Source organism: Tursiops truncatus, chromosome 13 (assembly GCF_011762595.2).
Source record: "Tursiops truncatus isolate mTurTru1 chromosome 13, mTurTru1.mat.Y, whole genome shotgun sequence".
Taxonomy (NCBI): Eukaryota; Metazoa; Chordata; class Mammalia; order Artiodactyla; family Delphinidae; genus Tursiops; species Tursiops truncatus.
The window spans coordinates 27283546-27304503 of NC_047046.1; the positions used below are offsets into that span (position 1 = coordinate 27283546).

The following is a 20958-nucleotide window of genomic DNA, read 5'->3' on the forward strand; positions in this document are numbered from 1 at the left end:
ACTTACTTAGAGCTTAGAGATATCATTCTAATCTCTCAGTGAAGGAAACTTAGATTCCTTTTGCTCCATCATCACGAACTGAAAACCTCTGATGCCAATGACCTTATTAGCCTCTGAGGGTGTCTGCTGAACAATTCTCTTTAGAAGTCTTGCTCACGTTTTGGGCTGAGTTGACTCAGTTTGTCTGTGACAGCTTCCAGAAGCCTGAAGGTGACACCTCAACTCAGGTGACGATCCCTGAGTGTTCTGTGTAGAACCCAGAACTGTATGATGTGATCTGCCAGGGTTTATAGCAAATATAATGATTTCTGAAAAGTCAGAGTGAGTAAGAACTGAATGGGACGGTTACCTGGGGAACCGTAAGAACCGTTTCTGAGACGGGTTTTTAAATGCAAGTAGTTTTCCCCCCACCCCCCAACATATGCTTTGTCTGTGAAATATTTTTTTAAAAAAACAGGAGACACGTGTATCAGTGATCTTTTTTAATGATTTTGAGCTGTGGTTTGAACACAGCATTAAGAACAAGTAGAAGAGGCTGATTTCATAACACACAGCACTTAGAGCAACATCTTCCTTTAAAAGTCCGGATTGCGGTTACAGACCTTGGGTCTAAGAACTACATCCCCTCGCTCAGTTAAAGAGGCAGATACATGACAGCTGGAAATCTTTCTCTGTGTATAAGTGGGAATTATGTTGAACAGTAAGCACAAATGTCTGTTTAAAAAAAAGACTTTAACAACTTCAGATTATTATAGATCACGTGAACAACTGTTGAAAAGTTCAGATAAAGTTGTACTTTTTCATTATAAAGCAGCCTAGTGAAAATTAAGTGAATTAAATGCTATGAATAGTATTGTACATATTTAAAAATAGCTTTTACACCAGAAAGTGATTTTTGAAAGCCATGAAATGAAGAATAGCAATATACCAGCAAGCACATTAAGATGAACCAGTATAATTAACAGTAAAGTTTAAGCCTCTATTAGTCCTGTAGAAAAGCCATGACGTGGTAACAAATTTAGTGCCTTTGAGTCCAGAACGTCCTCACATGACACTCCTGCTTAGCAGTCCTCCCAAGAGATGAAGCCTGGGGGAGTTTTTCTAACAGGGAGGAGCCTCCACCCTTGACCTGAACCACCAGGGCCACTGCCATTGGCAGTGAGCAGACAGCGGGGGCAGTGGGTACAGAAAACACAGATCCTCATCTTCTTGTGGCCTTGCAAAGCACAATCAAAGAAGGGCTGACCTCTGGTCCATTAGCATCAAGAGTTGCAGAGGTGTTTTCAGTTTAAGGATAATCAGTAATTGTTTTGTGGAGGACAAGAGTATGACTCCGTCGTGATTCTCAAAATCAAAACATACACCACGGAACAAATAAAAAACAAGGAATTATTAGAATTTACATCCTCTGATGACAGAATAAACTGGAAATAGGGATCAGGTGGGCAGAATTTCACGAAACTGGATGGCACTGGGAAGGATGCCCACACCCACGATTTCATCCACGGTTTTGTGTTTTTTTTGGGGGGGGGGGTTCGCGGGCCTCTCCCACTGTTGTGGCCTCTCCCGTTGCGGAGCACAGGCTGTGGACGCGCAGGCCCAGCTGCTCTGTGGCATGTGGGGTCTTCCTGGACCGGGGCATGAACCCGTGTCCCCTGCATCGGCAGGTGGACCCTCAACCACTGCGCCACCAGGGAAGCCCCTCATCCATGGTTTTAATGAACATTGTCACAGGCTCTTCATTTTTCTATTTTCAATATTAGAATATTTGAAGATAAATGCAGAGGTCACCGTCAGACACTAAAGACAGAGCTGTAAGTAGATGCTGAGTCAGGGGGTGTGACATGGTCCCTGGTCAGTGGCAAAGCCTAGTTTGTTTCTGGGGTCGTAATCACCAGGAGACACCAAAAGGAAGGGACAGGACATAAGAATTCACTCGGCTGGCTGATTGCCAATCTGCTAATTATAACCCATAACAAATCTTTCTGAGACTGGGGTCTTCTCAAGTGGACTGGTTTGTCCTAAGTTATTTTCCTGCAAATGCTACTGTTCATTCATTGGTTCCACAGCTTCCGTTTGTCAAAAAGGCACAGAAAGACAGATGGTCACAAATGCGTCTGGACTGCACAGTCCTCTGCTGCACGCTAATGTGCTCACTCTGACCTAAGTTTTGCAATTTCAGTGAAAAGTGCACTCTTCACTGGGTTTGCCCTCTTCATTCTACAACATGAAACAGAATATTTTTTCATAAAGCAAGTTGAAAGATCCACATTTTTTTCTGATTATAGCTAATACTGGTCCAACTGAACATTATCGAAGGGATTAAAATAAGCATCTGGTGGCTCCAAAAGGCTGTGGTATTTTAAAAAATTATTTCTTAAGTGTTTTCACAGCAAAGATGCAACTCTGATTGCTGTGCATATGTTGTTCATAGGCTGTGCTTGCTTGTTCAGACTTGTTTCCCTTGTGTTATAATACTGATATTTATTAATAAACTACATAGACTTTTATCTGTATGCATCCATTCGCACATTTCCTTATAAAAGAGGACAAAGCACATAGGCATTCACAAATTCTATGCCATTTCTCTTAAAATTGGTATCTATACCTTATATTGCAGTATTAACAAAGTTTTGTTCTACCCATTGGGTAGGATTATGTGCGTAATATAGTCAAGTTATATACAGCACCTTACAAATGAACGCCTGACAGACACTGAAAGCACCATTGTGAGTGAGGCGCAACAAAGGGGGCTGGGTTCCTGCATCTGCAGAAGTTAGAACATGAAACACCTTGGCTACTTAAAAACTACTGCCACGCTGAGCTCTATGAAAGGACGTGGATCTTCACCATCTGCATCTCTGTACAGCTCTCACCCCAGCACCTCACACACACTGAGGACAGCGCTGCTCACAAGGCGTCCCTCCCTGCACACCAGCCTGAAGGCAGGAGCAGCAAGTGGCCGTCTAACCCTGGCCGTGAACATAAACTTGAACTGTGCAAGATGCAGCACTTGGGGAGTAAAATAAGCTAAAGCTGAAATCCTGATTCCTGCGGAATTCACACAATTCAGGTGAGCTACTGGGACCCACTTGCGGTCGGGGTGAGAGCAGGTCTTTCATCTGCTTTTGTTGGGCCCCTTTAGACACAGCGTCCTTACACTGGGGGGACTTGCCAATGCATCTCCATTTCGCCAAGGCCAAGGTGACCGTGCAGAAGGGGAGCCTGGTCCCTGCTTCTCCATCAAGGTGCGGGGTGGGGGTGGGGGGCTGTCACCGCAAGGCCCCGCGCCCAGCACAACTATCTTTCCTAGTTTTTCCTTCACAGACACTGCTCAGCTCTGGAAATTTTAAGAAAAATGAACCGTACACTAACATGTTGCTGTTCTAAGCAGCAGACCTCAAGCAGCAGCCTTGGCACAGCAAACACAAGGCTTGGGGAACAGCCCCTAGCCGCTGCGTTGCAGCCAGGCCAGTGTGGGAGCCTGGTGGCCAGCAGCAAATGGAAGCTGCTTTGGAGGGGCTCGTGGACCTGGACAGTCACTGCAAGGACTCTCTGGACAGAAGAGCAGGTGGAGGTAAGATCCAGGCCCACCTGTCAGGATGCAGCCACTGGTTCTGAGGAGGGCGGGGATTTGAATGGATTCTCCCAGATCTGAGCTGCTTTCGAAAAGTGCTTGCCTTTGAGCCCTTCTCATTCTTAATGATGATAAAATACAGGTGAAGAGGGGGATAATTTGAAGCTGGAGACACGCTTATCTGAGTACAGGTCCCTATGCTGGGGTTGAAGGCCCCCCGCTTCCTGCTGGCCCCTGTGTCCTCCTCTCCCAGCTGCAATTAGTGGACTTAAGTGTCATCCTCATGACAAACCTTCCCAAGTTTTGCACATTTTCCTCTGCTGTCTGAGCTGTGTGTCCACGTGTATTTGTGGTACGGAGGACAGAGGGTATATGCTTGTCAAGCTTTTTTAACACTGAATTTTGGTCCCAGATAGAACTTCGTGTTGGGTTAGCCAGAAAGTTCGTTCAGGTTTTTCTGTAACATGGAAAAACCTGAACGAACTTTTTGGCCAGCGCAGTAAATGCACAATTTCTTCAGCAAAATCTCTTTTGTAGTAAAGGACAACCTTAGTGTCTGAGGAACACTAGCCTTGCTGAAAAAGCCAACAGACACATGAGTGTTCCTATAAGTGGGACTCAAGGTGCCTGGGGTTCATATCCAGGGAGTCGCTAAGACGATGGAGCCCAGCTCCCCACCCACTGCTCACTGATCCCCTAACCCTCTGGTTTCTAACCTGGACCCTCAGACCCCACTGATCAAGCTGCAGCTTCACAGTCACGCCTCTTTCCACACCATGTCAGCCACAACCTTCGAAAAAACAGAGGTCTAAATTACCTTTTTCCTGTGTTGAAGGGAAATTGACTATTAATTCAATTTATGACCTTGGCTTTTAAACTAATTCATTACAGAGCCCCAGCCTCAGAGACCATTCAGGTCATGGTTTGATATGTCTGCATCATTAAATAACTATTTACATTAGAGGCAATTATCTAATAGGGTGGCCAAAAGGGAGCAGTCTCGGTTTTGAAGAACAATTGAAGTTATTTGAATTAAATAATTGTTTACCAGTACTGTGAACATCTGCAAAATGTTCAGGTGCTTGCAAAGTGACTAAGGAATTTATAAGTTTCTAAGCATAACTCACCATTTTGAGCTAGAACTACTGGGTGTGTTCACCCACTCTACCAGAAGTGCAGGTGAGGTTTGGAATGATGACACCATCAGCCAACCTCCTCATTCTGCACCTAAGGGGAACGCCTGACCGATAATCTGCCCGAAGATGGGGAGGACAGGCAGTTTCCCACCTTCACCAGCAACACAAGGGGAAACCTCACGCCACGCAGAGTCCCAGCCTCCTTTAAGCACAGGCTTGAGGTCGAGGCCATCTGATACGGTGGGTGGGTGGGTGTCCTCTGGTCAGGCCCCCAGGACTCTGCCCGTCCCAGAGCTCCTGCCATGGCCCTCAGCGTGCACACTGCTCAACAGGGTCTGAAGCATGAGTGACAATTGTTGACCACCATCTTCTTTTAAGAGATTGACTACTTGTGTGGATGTTACTGTGTGAAATGGATGAAGATTCCAGTTCTCCAAACAAAACCCAGGGACCTACCAACCAAGAGGAGCCTTGGAAAGGAGCAGCAGAAAGCAGTTTGAGAGCTTTCTGCCAGCAGCACGAGGGCACCTCACCGGGCAGCCACCTCCGAGACCACAACAGCAGACACCCGGAACTGCAGGTCAGGGTCCCAAGTCATCCCTCCAGCCCTCGGTCCCTGTGAGAGCAGGCAGGGGCTGCACAGAAGCACCCCACCCGGGTGCAGCAAAGGCAGATGCTTCTGTGAAGGAAGTTACTTTAGGTGAGAATGAATGTTACAATATTTAAGGTTAGTTTTCTAGTTGATTTTAGCTGCAAGTTGTGCTTTTTACCCTGTGCTCTGAGTTGCTCCCCGCCCAGTTCTGGCCTCCACTGCAGAGGCTTAGTGACCCCTGGGAGCGCATCTGGTTCTGAGCACTGCATTCCTCCCGGGTGCTGGTCCGCATACTTGGCCACATGGGTCCCTTCCTCAGTCCCAGGGGCTTCTACACAGTATCTGCAGCCAGTGTCACGCACATAACAGGGCGGTGGGCTGCACAGAAGCGACTGCTGAGTCTTGTTGACCAGCCATCCAGGCCTGAACTCCACTATCCAGGGAAGGAGAGACCGCAGGAACACACTGAAGTCATGTGTTTCAACAGTATAAAAATAGCCACCTTGCATTTTAAACCATTTATTGCATAAAATAGTATATTATCTGAGTATATTTCATGCTACAGTGAAAAAAATCTAAATTACCACAGAAACTGCACTGCTGGAGGGCCAGGGCAGCACTGCGTGGTGTGTAAATGCAGGTGTAAAACACGCAGCCTGAGGCTGGAGGGACTCAACACACCAGGGATGCAGGAGTTTCCTCTGCTCCATCCAGAGTCTCCAGGTGCCTCAGTGACGCATTCACTGCTGTGTGGTGACTTTCTTGGTGAATGTAAGTAAGTGGTGTACGTTAGGCTACCTCCCCTAACACCCTTTCCTGCATGATTATGGGGGAGATGATTATGGGGCCTAATTATAATCCACAGGTGAAAAGACAACATACAGAACTTCGAGTAAAGCTTCCTCATTATCTTAAACATGAAGATAGTGCAACTTTTAAAACACAGCATCACAACACTGATTAACCCCTTGCATTCATCTGACTTCTCCACTTTATACCTTGGCACACAAAACAGGAATTTAGAATCATATTTTTAAAATAAAAAAGTTCCACAGTTTGGGGGTGGGAAGCAAACTGGCGATTCTTCCCCATAATGTATAACAAAACAACATTTTCCTCTGTATTCAGTTAATTGTAAAACAGGCCATTCTGGCCTCTTCCCCTGCTGCCTCTGCTTTCATAGTCAAGTCAGATGCCTCCGTGGGTTTTATTTCATAATGTCTTCAAAGCACCCCTTTGTGTTCTCATGCCCACCCTTTGCCAAAACCTGCCCTTTCCTATCACTGCCCCAGATGAACACCGTTTGCGGCCAGACTGGAGGAGGTTTGTACTATTTCAGCCTGCGTGCGGCTCCTGTGGAAGGAATCATTGTTTTACTGAACTTGCTGTGCTGGGGACGGAGGGGCAGTGCCACCGCCTCCCTCCTCCTTTCTTAAGTCAGGTATGCACGCAGGTCAGATGAGGTTCCCGGGCTTCCTGTCCTTGCCCTGAACGGGCAGCTTGGTGCCCCCCAGGGCCGTCCCGCTGGAGTGGCAGTCTGCTCCCCCTGTGCGTGCTGTGCTGGGGGTGGAAGAGAGTGGCACCCAGGCAGTGGCCCATCACCTCGCTGTAGGCCGGGGGTGGCCCCTCCATCCTCCTGTTACTGCTGCAGGTGCTGGCACTTATGCCTGAATTGCTGCTCGGTGGGCGTGGGCCCCCGCTGTAGACGGACACGTCTATCAAATCGCTGTCAAATATGGTTCGGTTGGGTGGGGCCCTCACAGACTCTCGGTTGAGTTCCATCTGCTGTTCGGGGTCCCGGAGCTGCAGGGTGCAGGGCCCCTGGTAAGGAGGCGGCTCCTCCCCGTCCGACAGGGAGATGGTGGGGGGAAGGTCGATCTCGTGCTGCACGTAGGGGTAGGTGGGCTGGAAGCGGCTGAACCGATCCCTCTGGAGAAAGGTTGGGGCAGTCCCCCCATTCCTGGACCGCGGTGCGTACATGATCTGCAGGGAAAAGAGCAACACCTGGGAGATGTTCTTGGCACAGTGATGACCACGGACGTGATGGCAGCAAGGAAATTCACTTCTGTTCTCACCCATCTGAAAACCTTTCCCCCCAAAACACATGTAAAGGCTATTCCAGAAAAACAGGTTTTTCGTTCCTAATGACTTTACATCACTCACCTTGCCAAACCCAGGACGGTTCAGCAACGGATAATTGCGGTTACCTGAAAATGTAGGTTTAATGGAGTTATTGTGTACATTTCCCACTGGTCAAGGAGAACACAGGAGCCCCCCCACCCCCACCCTGGCCTGCCCACCATGTGACCTTCTCTGGGCCCCACTCCTGTGATTCAGAGGAGTATAGAGGGTGAAGAATTTTCATTGTAAATGTAAGTTGTAACTTCACAGGATGGTACTTGGAGCAGGTACAAGACATTGGGTCAATTTATGAGTTATTTATAGGAGCTGTTGCCCTATCAATTACTTAAAAATATGAAACAAGTGACTTTTTTTCTTTCTGGATAAAAGTTTCCTGTAGTTATTTTTAGCAACTGACATGAAAACTATTTTATATTCCAAAGTAAGTATAATTATACTTTTTTCCCCCCAAAAGAATCCAGGTACTCTCTTGCATAGCTTCTCATCTATTCCACCATCTCACTTTCTTCTAGAGGAAGGACATATGTATATAAAGATATATATCCATCTGTCAACTTCTCTCACGCCATGTTTTTAACTTAAAGGCAAAAACCGTTATTTTTACAATCATACTATTAAACTGGGAGATGGGGTGAATCAAGCGGTGATGTTTATAAGCTACACCGACAGCCACCACCTCATTATCAGCAGCCTAAGGCATCAAGTGAAGATCCTGGATTCTCGACCTGTTTTCCGGAAGGAGCTCTGGCCAGGCACAAAGAATCCTTGGGAGAGTCTAGGGAAGACCCCTCCCGCACCTCTTAAACCAAGTTACAGGCACAGGCCTTGATCTTCTTCTGTGCTGACACGTTCAACCCTTCCACCAATTTTGTTCATCCCCCTCTATGCATCTCCTGCCACCCACACCCCACCTGTGTCCAACCCCTTACCTCTGAGGTGGGCTGAGGTCCAGATCTGTCTGAAGGCCACAGGCGCCCATCCTGGTTGGGGGGTGGGGGACATCACAGGAAGATCATTAGTTTCATGCAGCAGCACCCAAAGCCAAGGGATCACACTCAGCTGAGCGCAGGCTGTTTAACACCCGGAACCACAAAGCCCCAGCCTTTTGTTACCTGCACCCCCAGAGGAGTCGTGGCCGCAGGAAAGTCAAACAGTTCGGGTCTCCCCACAGTAGCCTTGAATGGTGTGCCCATCTACACCGCTGGCTTTCAGACTGAGTTTCCCAAACCTAAGAGCCCTCTGTGCATCTTCTTATGAATTGATTCTTCAGTACAAATGCTCACGAGGAGTGTGGAACCTGACATCTAGTTGCTTAGTAATCTTTCAAAAGTGTTTGGCCAGGGACTTTCCTGTAAGAGTTCGCATGCCGCAGCTAAGGAGCTGACAAGCCACAACTAAGGCCCAGCGCAACCAAAAAAAAAAAAAAAAAAAGCCAGACCAGCAAGGTGATGAGCAAACAGTAGGCATGATTAAGGATCACTTCTAACACCATAAACTTGTCTACAGAGCATTTCAGTGTGGTATCCCTTCTGAACCCCAATTGTAGGCTATAGCAGGGTCTGCGGGGCTTTTGTGACTACTAAGAGAAGAACGGGGTGGTGGGTAGAGAAGTGCCTGTATTTTTGGATTCCCAGGAATGTGCACATACGACCTCCTGCCATCATGGCCTCCTGTGACCTGAAAGTGCCCACCGGTGGACTTGGGAGGTCAAACAGCCCCAGGTCTTAAGAAGTGAAAGCGACCTCCCCTGCTCCTTGTAGGCGGGCATCCACCACGCCCCCCCTCGCCGTGAGCAGGTGGCATCCCTAGATCTGACTATACAACTATGTAACGGCAACAGAGTGGCTCTAACCAGGTGTCCGAGCCCTAGGCAGTGCTCCTTTGCGTCAAGGGCGACGTCACTCCCGCGTTGAGAACAGCACAGAGCATCCTCCACTGTTCCTAAGAATTCCACCCTTGGCAACAGCAGATTAAAACACAGGGCGCAGCCTGACAACCAGATATCACAGCACCAAATGAAGTGGGCAGGAAGGGATCCAGAAGAGGGGTAGTAGCACGTTTTCTGAAAACCGCAATAACTATTCTCAATGGCTTTATTTTCCTAGAAATTAGCAAAACTGGAGAAGTGCCTAAAAGAGATCCACACCAAGCCTTGCACAGGTGGAATGTTGTGGTTCTGCAGGGACCCCCTCCTCTTCAGGGGCCATCGTCACGGGATGGGTCTGCACCACCACAGCCTCCGCAGGGCACGCACCCGCTCGGCCGCCGCCCCTACTGCTCACTCAGCTGCTCGCTGGCGGCTGCCTTGAGCTCAGGCTTCGCAGGGGAGGCCATGAGGTTGGCCTCTTCTGGTGCACCAGAAACAGCCCGGCGAGACCAGGGCCCAGCCACCCCACCACCCTTCGCAGGAAGCCGGGTCCTCTGACCACGACGGAATAAGCTGGGAAATAAGATAGCAGCTCACAGAGTTTTGAGCAACAGGAACAAAATCTTGCTAGTATCACTATTGCGGGCCCATACACACTGCGTCTTTCGTAGCTGTTTGCTTGTGAGAACTGTTCCCTCATGCCGCATTGCGTCCACAGAGCACCTCCGGCGCCCTTGCGTTCCTGGTGGCCCTGAAGACACCCCTGTGGGTGCCCCGGGGAGCATGGCCACCAAGATCCAGGCCCACAAAAGCCTTGGGCCACGCTGAGGGGCTCTAGTGAATCTGCATCTTCTGAAAAAGGGACACAGGACAACTCCGGATCTCACAGGCTTGAAGATGTGCATTTTCAGGTTCCTTTACCCTCAAGGAATCTGCATTGTATTTTCCCCCTTCTGAATGGTAAACAGCCGCGTGGCCAGAAAATTTTCCCATAAGTTGAATCTGCCTGACACTAAAACGTCTGCATTAAAGATAAAAAAATCACGTGCTCTTCCAAGTGCTTGTCTTTATGATCCCAACGATCCAGATGTGTCGTCTGCAGACCTGGAACACAATGACTGGAGTTTTTCCTTTTAAATCTGTTTGGCACTTTCTGTGGGCTGGGTGGTGAGTGGAAAATCAAAATTGTCTTTTCTAAAGTTGTGGTAAATTATACATAACATTTACTATTTTAATCATTTGAAAGCATACAGTTCTGTGGCATTAAGTATATCCTCGTTGCCACGCACCCATCACCCCCATCCATCTCCAGAATTTGTCTTCTTCCCAAACTGAAAACGCTGTACTCACTGAACACTAACACCCCATTCCTTCCTCCCCTCATCCCCTGGTGACCACCATTCTACCTTCTGTCTCTATGAATCTGACTATTCTAGGAACCTTGTCTAAGTGGAATCATACAATACTGTCCTTATTTCACTGAGCATAATGTCTTTAAGATTCATCCATGTTGCAGCCTGTGTCAGCATCTCATTCCTTTTTAAGGCTAATATACTCCATTTCAGGTACATACCATATTTTGTTATTCATAGATATCTTGGTGGTTTCCCCTTTTTGGCTGTCATGAATAATGCTGCTATGAACAGGGGTGTATAAATATCTCTTTGAATCTCTGCTTTTCATTCTTTTGAGGATACACCCAGAAGTAGAATTTCTGGATCATACGGTAATTCTATGTTTAATTTGGGGTTGGGGGGAACCACTACTGTTTTCCATAGCAGTGGTACCATTTCGGTTCTAATTTCATCACATCCTTGCCAACACTGGTTATTTTCTGGTTTTTTGCTAATAGTCACTCCAGTGGGTGTGATGTGGCATCTCACTATGGTTTTTTTTAAAAATTAATTTTTGGCTGAGTTGGGTCTTTGTTGCTAAGCGCGGGCTTTCTCTAGTTGTGGCGGGCGGGGGCTACTCTTCGTTGCGGTTTGCGGGCTTCTCACTGTGGTGGCTTCTCTTGTTGCGGAGCATGGGCTCTAAGCACGTGGGCTTCAGTAGTTGTGGCTCACGGGCTCCAGAGTGCAGGCTGAGTAGTTGTGGTGGACGGGCTTAGTTGCTCCACGGCATGTGGGATCTTCCCGGCCCAGGGCTCGAACCCGTGTCCCCTGCATTGGCAGGTGGATTCTTAACCACGGTGCCACCAGGGAAGCCCCTCTCACTATGGTTTTGATTTGTGTATGATTAGTGTATTAAGTCAGGGTTCTCCAGAGAAACAGAACCAATAGGAGATTGATTGATTGATTATAGGAATTGGCTGCCTGTTTCTGGAGGCAGAGAAGTCCCACAGTCTGCTCTGCGCAAGATGGAGACCCAGAAAAGGCAGTGGTATAATTCAGTCCAAATACGAAGGGCTGAGAACTGTGGGGGGGGTGTCCACTGGTATGTCTTGGACTCTGAAGACCCAAAAACCAGGAGCTCTGATGTCCAAAGGCAGGAGAAAATCGACATCCCAGCTCAAGAAAAGAGAGAAAGAAAGAACTTGCCCTTCCTCCATTTTTTTTTTTTTTTTTTTTACTCAGGCCCTCAAGGGGTTGGATCATGCTCATCCACATTGGCGAGGGCAGATTTTCTTCACTCCGTCTACTGAGTCAAATGGTAATCTCTTCCGGAATTACTCCCATAGACACATTGCTTAGCTCAGTCAAGTTGACACATAAAATTAACCATCACAATTAGTGATCTGAGCTCTTCTCATGTGCTTATTGGCCATCTGTATATCTTCCTTGGAGAAATACCTACTCAGGTCCTTTGCCTATTTGAAAATTAGGTTCACTTATTTTGTTGCTGAGTTGTAAATGTTCTTTATATTTTTTGGATATTAATCCCTTATCAGATACCTGATTTGCAAATATTTTCTCCCATTCTATGAGTTGCCTTTTCACTCTCTTGATAGTGTCCTTTGACAAGTTAAAGTTTTTAATTTTTAAGTCCAGTTTACCTATTTTTTTCTTTGGTTGCTTGTGCTTTTAGTGTCAGATCCAAGATATCATTGCCAAATCCAATGTCATGAATATTTTGCCCTATTGTTTAAGAGTTTAATAGTTTTAGTTCTTACATTTAGGTTTTGATACATTTTGAATTAATTTTTTGTATATTGTAGCAGATAAGGGTTCAATGTCATCATTTTGTAGTGAATATCCAGTTTTCCCAACACCATTTTTTAAAAGATTGTCCTTTTTCCTTGAATGGTCTTGGCACCCTTGTTGAAAATCATTTGACCATACATCGGAGAGTTTATTTCTGGGCTCTCTATTCTATCCTGTTGGTCTAAATGTTTGTCTTTATGCCGGCACCACACTGTTTTGTTATTGTAGCTTTGTAGTAAATTTTGAAATCAAGACGTGTGAAACTTCCAACTTTGTTATTCTTTTTCAATATTATTTTGGCTGTAGGTGGGGATGGGGGTTCCTTGTGATAGCACATGAATTTTAGGATGGGCTTTTCTATTTCTGCAGAAAAACATCATTGGGATTTTGACAGGGATTACACTGATTTTGTAGATTGCTTTGGGTAGTACTGACATCTTAACAGGATCAAGTCTTCAGGTCCATGAACACAAGATGTCTTCCATCTATTTGTGTCTAATTTCTTTCAGCAACACTGTATAGTTGTCAGTGTACAAACCCTTCATATCCTTGGTTAAGTTTACTCCTAAGTATTTTATTCTATTTGATACTATTGTAAATTGAACTGTTTTCTTAATTTCTTTTTGGATTGATCATTGTAAGTGTAAAGAAATGCAACTGATTTTAGGGGGCTGACTTTGTGTCCTCCAACTTTGCTGAATTTATTAGTTCTAGTGGAGCTTTTTGTGTGTTTATTAGTTAATTGGAATGTTTAGGATTTTCTACACATAAGATCATGTCATCTACAAAGAGGGATAATTCTACTTTTTTTCCTTTCTAACCGAATACCTTTTCCTGCCTTGTTGCTCTAGCTAAAACTTACAATAAATACTATGTTAGATAGAAGTGGTGAAAGCATGCCTGCATCCTTGCCTTTTTCCTGATCTGAGAGGGAAAGCTTTCAGTCTTTCACCATTGAGTATGATGTTCGCTGTGGGCTTTTCATAGATGACCTTTATTATGTTGAGGTAGTTTCTTTTTATCTTAGTTTGTTGAATGTTTTTATTATGAAAGCGTGTTGAATTCTGTCAGATACTTTTTCTGTATCGATGAGATGATCATGTAGTTTTTTTCCTTTCATTCTGTTAATGAGGTGCATTACATTGATTGATTTCATAATGTGGAACCATCCTTGTATTCCAGGAATAAACCCCACTTGGTCATGGTGTATAATCCTTTTATTATGCTGCTGAATTCAGTTTACTAGTATTTTGTTGAGGATTTTTGCATCAGTATTCATATGGGATATTGGTCTTTGGTTTTTCTTTTCCTGTTGTGTCTTTGTCTGGGGCTTTGGTATTGGAGTAATGCCGGCCTCATAAAATGAGTTAGAAGGTGTTCCATCCTTTTCAATTTGGGGAAGAATCTGAAAAGGACTGGTGTCAGTTCTTTAAATGTTTTGTAGAATTCACCAGTGAAGCCATCTAGTCTAGGAATTTTCTTTGTTGGGAGGTTTTTGATTATTGATTCAATCTCCTTACTAGTTACAGATCTATTCATATTTTCTATTTCTTCATGAGTTGGTCTTAGTAGGGTGTGTTTCTAGGAATCTTTCCATTTCATCTGGGTTATTCAATTTGTTGATATACAATTGCTCATAGTACTCTTATAATCTTTATTTCTGTATCTCTTAGATCTTTTTCCACCCGAAGGATACAATGCTTAGAGCGTTGAAAGAGAGTCATCTGTGACCATGACTCACGGGCTTCTGCTGTGAGCTGCAGCTGAAGCCTGCTTGCTGCCTTGGGTCCTTGGGCACCACATGTGAGAGCACCCCATGCTCTGAACTTTCTTGGTTTAGCTCTCAGCTGCTAAACTCTCCTTTCCACACACAAAGGACCGCAGGGATCATCAGATTTGGGGACTGGAAAGACCCAATATAGTGTTTTTCAAACTGTGAGCTGCAGCCTCTTAGAGAGCTGGAAAATCAATTTAGGTGGGTCACAGCCAGCATTCCAGAGATAAAACAGACAGAAAACATCTTGAGTACATTTTAAGTACTGTTTGGTGAAAGTTCTGCCTCAGTTGCATGTGAATATTGTGGATTGTGATGTAAAATGTGTTTCCTACACATTTGGTCAGAGGGGTCAGAAACAATCTGAAAGGTCTCTGATCTAAGCCAGTTCTCCCTCATTTTGGATGGGAGGGAACTGAAGCCCAAGGAGGGTGTACGACTCACTGGAGGTGACATGGTCAGTTTGTGTAAAGCAAGGCCATTGCTGGATATTTTGGCTTCTACCCAAGGGTTCTTCCCAGTGAATGAACATATCATATGGCCTCAAATATTTGAAAATCGATTTTACTCCCTTTCCCAGGGTGAATTTTAAAGCATAGGTAAAAATGATGTTTGGATATTCAGCAACATCTTTGCCTTCTGATAAAATCACTTTTCTCTTGTTTGTTCCCTTTTCCCAGGCAACCTCTCCACCATCCAGATGCTTTAGTAGTTCTCCCTTTTCCACCCTTGACAGCAGTAACAGCTTAGATGCCAATGACTCTTCTCTCCAGCATTTCCCCTTTATCCTCCTTGGGATTCCATCATCAGACTTCTCAAGACTATTTCCCTCCCAACTCTACTCAATCTAGGGCACGTCCCTTAAGAGAAGGACAAATCAAGAAGGAAGTTCTGCTGGGAAGAAAAGAAAGGGAATCCTTTATATTTCCACAACAATCAATAGCTCAGGGAGGCCTACAGGCCCCTAAGAGCAAGCAGAAAAGGAGGAATGTGATGCCTCCGGGGGTTGGTGGTGGGGGAGAGTGAGCAATCAGGCTTCAAGAGAAAGCAGCCTGGAATCAGAAAGCTCAGGGCGACGTGGAACCACACACTGTGAGCCTCCTTTCACGCGTGAGGGGCACAAGACAAGTGCCTTCCCCGCGGTCTCGGAGTTGGTAGGGGAGTAACAGAGCCGGATCCCAGCTACCTCCCATGCAGTCTCTGACGGCCCTGTACACCTCCCCAGCAAGGGTCTCTCAGAATTAGGGTAATTTAGAGAGCCTTTTTTTCCCCCCAGAACAAACCACACCAGTTTTTAAGGACTAAGTAAAAACAAAACAAACTTTACCATTAAATTATTAATGCTAATGCCTATTTAGAAGGTTACTAAAAATTGTTTATGAAATTTTTTATCAATTTTATTAAAAAATCTGATTTTAGCATACCTTTGTCACAATACCAGCTGTGTTCAAATGCGTTACCTTGGGAGTCTACAGATTACAGATGCTCAGAATGTTATTGAAACTGTCTTCAGCATCAGTTTATGTGAGCATAGTGTGTCTTTCAATTGCAAAAGTAATGCATGAACACATCCTCATCACAAGAGCCTTAACAACACAGACCAGCCCCTCTGTCCACCTCCCCCTTCTTGGGTCCTTCCTGGCCTTTCTCTGCACCATCAGCTTGCAGCGTAAACAACATCAGCCTTACTAATGGTCACACTTGACTTTGCACCAAAATTGTATCAGTAACTTGATGAGCTACATCTAAATGGATTTTGGCTGGTACCAAAAATCAAACCCAGCCTCAGAGAACAAAGTAAAAAAAGGAAGGCTTGCCAACATTGAGAATTTTTTTAAAATGTCTCTTGAAAATTTTACTAAAAATGACCTGTAAGCTTTGAAGGTAATTTAAAAACTCTTCTGAGCACCATCAACAGCAGAAGGATGATCTAAGTTACTAGCTTTAAAGATCTTGGAGATTCTGCTGTATAACAGCTATGGCCCAGGATCCTTATCCAATTTTCGCCAGCAACTTGGCCTCCTTTCTCTTACTTGAAGGAGACATTCTCATTTCAAGCTGTTAAAATTGTTTATCTTCTAATGCTTCAAGGGTAAAACCTTTTAAATGGCCAGTCTGCAAACGCCCCGCTCCTGCTGAGACAAACAGGAGGTAGACAGTAGGATCCCATGCTTGATGCTTAAAGGAGGCCTGACCTGCTGCCCGTGGCCTCTGGACACTTGGAAATGCTCATGAAACAAGGTGGGCAGGAACACCCCCCAGTCTCACAGTGCAGCAAGAATCCACCTGCTCGCAGGGAGCCTGCGCCCTGGACCAGCCGATGCTACACTCCAGACTGTCACAGACTCGCCTGCTCCACCTGCATTATCAGGCAGGCCCTCAGCTCATTTTTTGCGCCTTCCTGAAAATGGTTCCTTCCTATCGTTTTAGAAATGCTTTCCTAACACAGGCTGAAGTAGGTAGAAATGAGACTAGGCAGGTGCGCAGTTGCCGGGCTCTCAGCCACAGTGGGAGTGAGCTGTGTGGGGCCCCAGGACACACCTGCACGGAACTGCCGGCCCTGGTTCGCAAGGCGTCCGGGCCAGTGGAGAGGAGCCCAGACCCCGTCAGAGAGGAGGGCCCTGCTCCGAGCGCGGGACTGGTCAGCAGGCCCGGGACACACCGTCCTGTGACCCAGACTCACCTCACCTGGCCGAACCACTCATCTCATAGGAATGATCTTTACTTCCACAAAGAAGTTTCCCCATTTTTCGGAAGCCAGTGGCCCCCTTGGTCCATCTGTTTTCACCTTTGTGGTAGAGGCATGAATGCAGAAGAATGTTTGCTCCAAAAACAATCACCTCTGTGCAAACCGGCCCACCTCTGAGGCCCGTGCAGGGGCTGGGACCACAGCGGAAGGTGAGCACAGGCTGCTTGGCAGCCCTGGCCTGGGGGAGCCAAGCGGGAATACAGGCCAGTGTGGCTGATATGCTCACTTTTCAAGGAAAGATGTAAATTTCTATTTTTACGTGAAATCTCTCAGTTTTTTCAAGTTGGATCAAGTTTTGTCAAAACACCCTGCGGGGGGAACCAAACACACACTGGCCACACCCTCGCCCAGGTCTGGCCATCTGCAGGGAGGGTCTTTGGGCCGGACTTCCCCCACACCTGAGTTTCTGCACCACAGACCCGTCCCTCCCCGTGGGGCTGATGCACCCACTGCCCGCCAGGCACTGCTCTGGCTCCAGGGAGGCCGGGCACCGGGCACCGCACTTTTACAATTGATTTAATTCCTGTAGCATTTGGTCATGAAGAAAAATGCCTGATGTGACTCCTTTTGTTGATTTTTAAAATTGAAATTGCTGCTTTTATAGGTCAAAATGGCTGAACACCCACAATTTTATATGATTCAAACTAAGTAAAACGTTCCCATCCTTCTGCTGTCCCTAGTAGATGGGCGGCCACCTCCGCCTTGCCTGCCGTCCAGGCAGGTTGGTGGGCCCTGCGGGGTGGCCTACAGGCAAGGCTGTCAGAAAAGGCCATGCGGGCCTCCCCTGGCTCGGGAAAGAAAGGCTCCAGCGACGTGTGTGAACATCTCTCAGGGCTGTGTCTGGAATATTTATGCCCTTTTATTGTTTTCCTATTACTTGGTGGTCTAAGATGATGAAAAGAAACCTAGACAGTCTCAAAGTGCCGAACTCACATAAGCCAGGCTCTAAACACTAAGGCAAGGCTCCCTCAGAAAGAACACGTACGGCTTTTTATCACAAACCCACTCACTGCTGCTGCCACTATTTAAGCATTTACTTTTGTCGTAACTTAACTGAAGCGGATCACTCTTTTTCATTTTCATCCAGAAGTGGCTGCTTCCACCAAATTCAGGGCCGGTCCATCCCATCGCCCTCCTCCCCTGGAATGGCGTCTCAGGGACGCTGTGGTGATACAGGCCGACTGGCCTCGGCCAACACAGACTCCATCCGTCCCTCCCTTGGCACAGAAGTGTGTCCGCCCACAGGCAATGGAGGTGGCAAGGGGCCACGTGAGGAAGGGGCTGTGACGGCACAAAGCAAACCCCCCGAATCAAAGCAAGCTGGGCCCAAAGGGGCAACTGGTCCAACCCACCTTTTTCCAGAGGACTCTCCCTGGGAACCAGGGAAAGCCCATTAGTGCAGAGAGGGAGTCATGTTTCCTCAACCACATCAGAACATCTACATGTTCAGCCTCTTTCTCAAGAACAAAGGCCAGGGACTTCCCTGGTGGTCCAGTGGTTAAGAATCCGCCTTCCAACACAGGGAACATGGGTTCGATCCCTGGACGGGGAACTAAGATCCCACATGCTGTGGGGCAACTAAGCCAGTGAGCCACAACTATAGAGCCCGCGTACTCTAGAGCCCACGTGTCACAACTAGAGAAGCCCGCGTGCTGCAACGAAGATCCCTGTGTGCTGCAACTGAGACCTGACACAGCCAAAAAAAAAAAAAAAAAAAAAAAAAAATCCCAATTACTGTCCTATATTTTTCCATCTTGACTATCAAGTCTTCCATAGGAAATACATAAAAGTAACCTTAACCAATAGTGTTAAGCCAGATCACCTAGAAGCTGACAAATTAGATGCCCAGCCCTTCTCACAGCAGTTTAAAATAAACACACTTTTTACTGACATGGTTGTGGAGACCTCACACAGTTCTGGAACAAACGGGCCAAAAGGCCCCCAGAAGTGTGGGGGTCCCAGCAACGCACAGGCTCAGAGCCATGGATGCTCATCCACGGTGAGGCCGGCAGGGGGCACCCCACACCCACCAGCTGCCAAACAGCAGGCACAGCAGCTCCTGGGATGTTCTGACAGCAGACATGGAACCACCTTGACAACGGCGACCCCAGGCACCTCCAGCCTTGGCCACCTTCTCCCTAGGAGAGCACAAACCACACGAGGCCACGGGCAGCCTGCCCCTCTTAAGCCCCTCGGGAGGAGGCTGGTTGGATGCTGGGAGCGGGGCAGGGGGCCACCCAGAAGGGCACCTTGAAGCTGCTCCACCCCACACCCTTCTACGGTTTACGGCCTCCTGATGTACACCCCTCCCCCCACACAAATGGCCCCTGGAGACCCCTTGGCCTCCCCTAGATTGAGAAAATACCACCAAGCCAGGTGGGCGCTGCTGATGGGGAGAGGCTGGGGCTCGCTGCATCATTTCTTCCTTGTCTGGTGGGTGCCAGGCTCATATCCACTGATTGACAGTGAGCAAAGGAACACAGAGCCCAGACCAAAACCGTCTGATGGGGCAGGTTCCCTGTGGACACCTCCCACCCCCACCGAGCTGTCAGCAAGGGCTCTCTTCACTCTGCTGACGCCCCTGAGCCTGCCATGAGATCCACGTGTATTAACAGCATCCCCGTCTCACGCTGAAGGGCCCCCGGGGAGGAGGGCAGGGCCGCCCCATAAGCTGAGGACGTTCAGAGCATCCCTGCAACACCGTCCCCAAGCTATGACAGCCAAAAACATCTCCCCACATCGCCGAAGGTCCCCTGGACAGGAACAATGAGTATGAAAGAAAGGATCACACTGCTCTCCCAGAGCGTGATGAAGGGAAGCAGCATCTTTTAGAAATCGAGAGGGAGGAGGAGGTACTTAGGAGGCAAGAAGCCCAGCCCGGTGGGGGGCACGTTCCCAGGCAGTGACCTCTAGTGCTCCTGGGATCTGGATCTATGTCCCTGTCCAGGAGAGTGAGGCTTCTCCTCTGGACTAGACATGAAATGGAGGTCCGGCCTGCGCCTAAACTGTCTCTGGTCACCGTGTAAAAGTACATCATGAGTTCGTGAAACCTCGGTGAGCAGTATCCACACTCCCATTTTATCAGAAGGAAAACCCAAGCCTCGGGACACACCTGCCCTGCACTGGCCGGGCCGCACGGAGGAAACAGCAGGGAGGGGACGGCGGAGGATGAGGGGAAGCCAGAGGGAGAGAGCGTCTTCCTCAGGGCTGAGCTGCAGCCCCCAGCACCCATCTCGTCCCTGTGGGTCTGGGGGCGGCACATAGCAGCCTCACCCTTCCCCCCAGCTCTGCCTGCCATGGACACAGGACACTGGGCAAACCTCAGCTCTACCCATGGGGACAGCAGACCCGAAGGCTGGCCGAGCGATTCTGGCCCCGATGAAGTGTGAGGGGGTCACCCCAGGACAGCTGCCCCCACACTCAGGGCAGCCTCCCTAGGCCAGTCACCAGGCAGCCCTGGTCCCAACACGCTTGGGGATTCAGCCTCCTCCATCCACCACAGAAGCCAAGAATATATAATTGTTTAAACTCAGTGTCCCCAAGCTCTCACTGACAGCCACTGGAACCACAGACAGCAAAGCCAGCTTGGATCTGAACCTTCCATGGCCCCTGGGCTCCTGAGTTAGATCATAGAGCAGTTTAGCTGAATATCAGTGTTTTATTTCCCAGAAGAGGGTGGTGATTCAGGGCAGGAAGTAGCTAGGAATTTTTTTTTTAAAAAAACCAACCTGAAGAGCCTTGCTGTTCTGTGAGGCCCACACAACCTGCCCACCCTTGTGCCCCAGAGGGTCCAACCCCCTCCCTGTCCTGCCCCGCTGAGCCCCCGTCTCATGGGCGTAGGTGGGGATGCAGGATGTGTCGCTGACCCTGGGCCATGTCCCAGCATGGATGGAATTCACACGTATGACACTGAGGGAAGGAAGCCAGATGTGGAAGGGCAGGGACTGCACGGTCCATAGAGTTCAGAGCAGGAGAAAT

At 47.7% G+C, this 20958-nt stretch overlaps 2 protein-coding genes across 23 annotated transcripts in view; one reads left to right on the plus strand and one right to left on the minus strand.

The window, feature by feature from the left end:
- Nucleotides 1–10452, plus strand: part of FAM210A (family with sequence similarity 210 member A) — a 53524-nt gene extending 43072 nt beyond the window's left edge. For 13 of the 22 annotated variants that reach the window (XM_073790463.1, XM_073790464.1, XM_073790465.1 and 10 more), the window contains 3 exons: nucleotides 2870–3577; nucleotides 5092–6746; nucleotides 9553–10452. The gene's annotated coding sequence lies outside the window, so the exon portion shown is untranslated. The remainder of the gene's footprint in view (nucleotides 1–2869; nucleotides 3578–5091; nucleotides 6747–9552) is intronic. The other 9 variants (XM_073790466.1, XM_073790467.1, XM_073790461.1 and 6 more) reach the window with 9 other exon arrangements.
- The window catches only part of LDLRAD4 (low density lipoprotein receptor class A domain containing 4), a 311826-nt gene continuing 291335 nt past the window's right edge, over nucleotides 468–20958 (minus strand). The window contains 3 exon segments of the mRNA XM_019920721.3: nucleotides 468–6819; nucleotides 6821–7288; nucleotides 8377–8427. Of these exon segments, the coding sequence (XP_019776280.1) occupies nucleotides 6760–6819; nucleotides 6821–7288; nucleotides 8377–8427 (579 nt within the window). The 3' untranslated portion in view covers nucleotides 468–6759.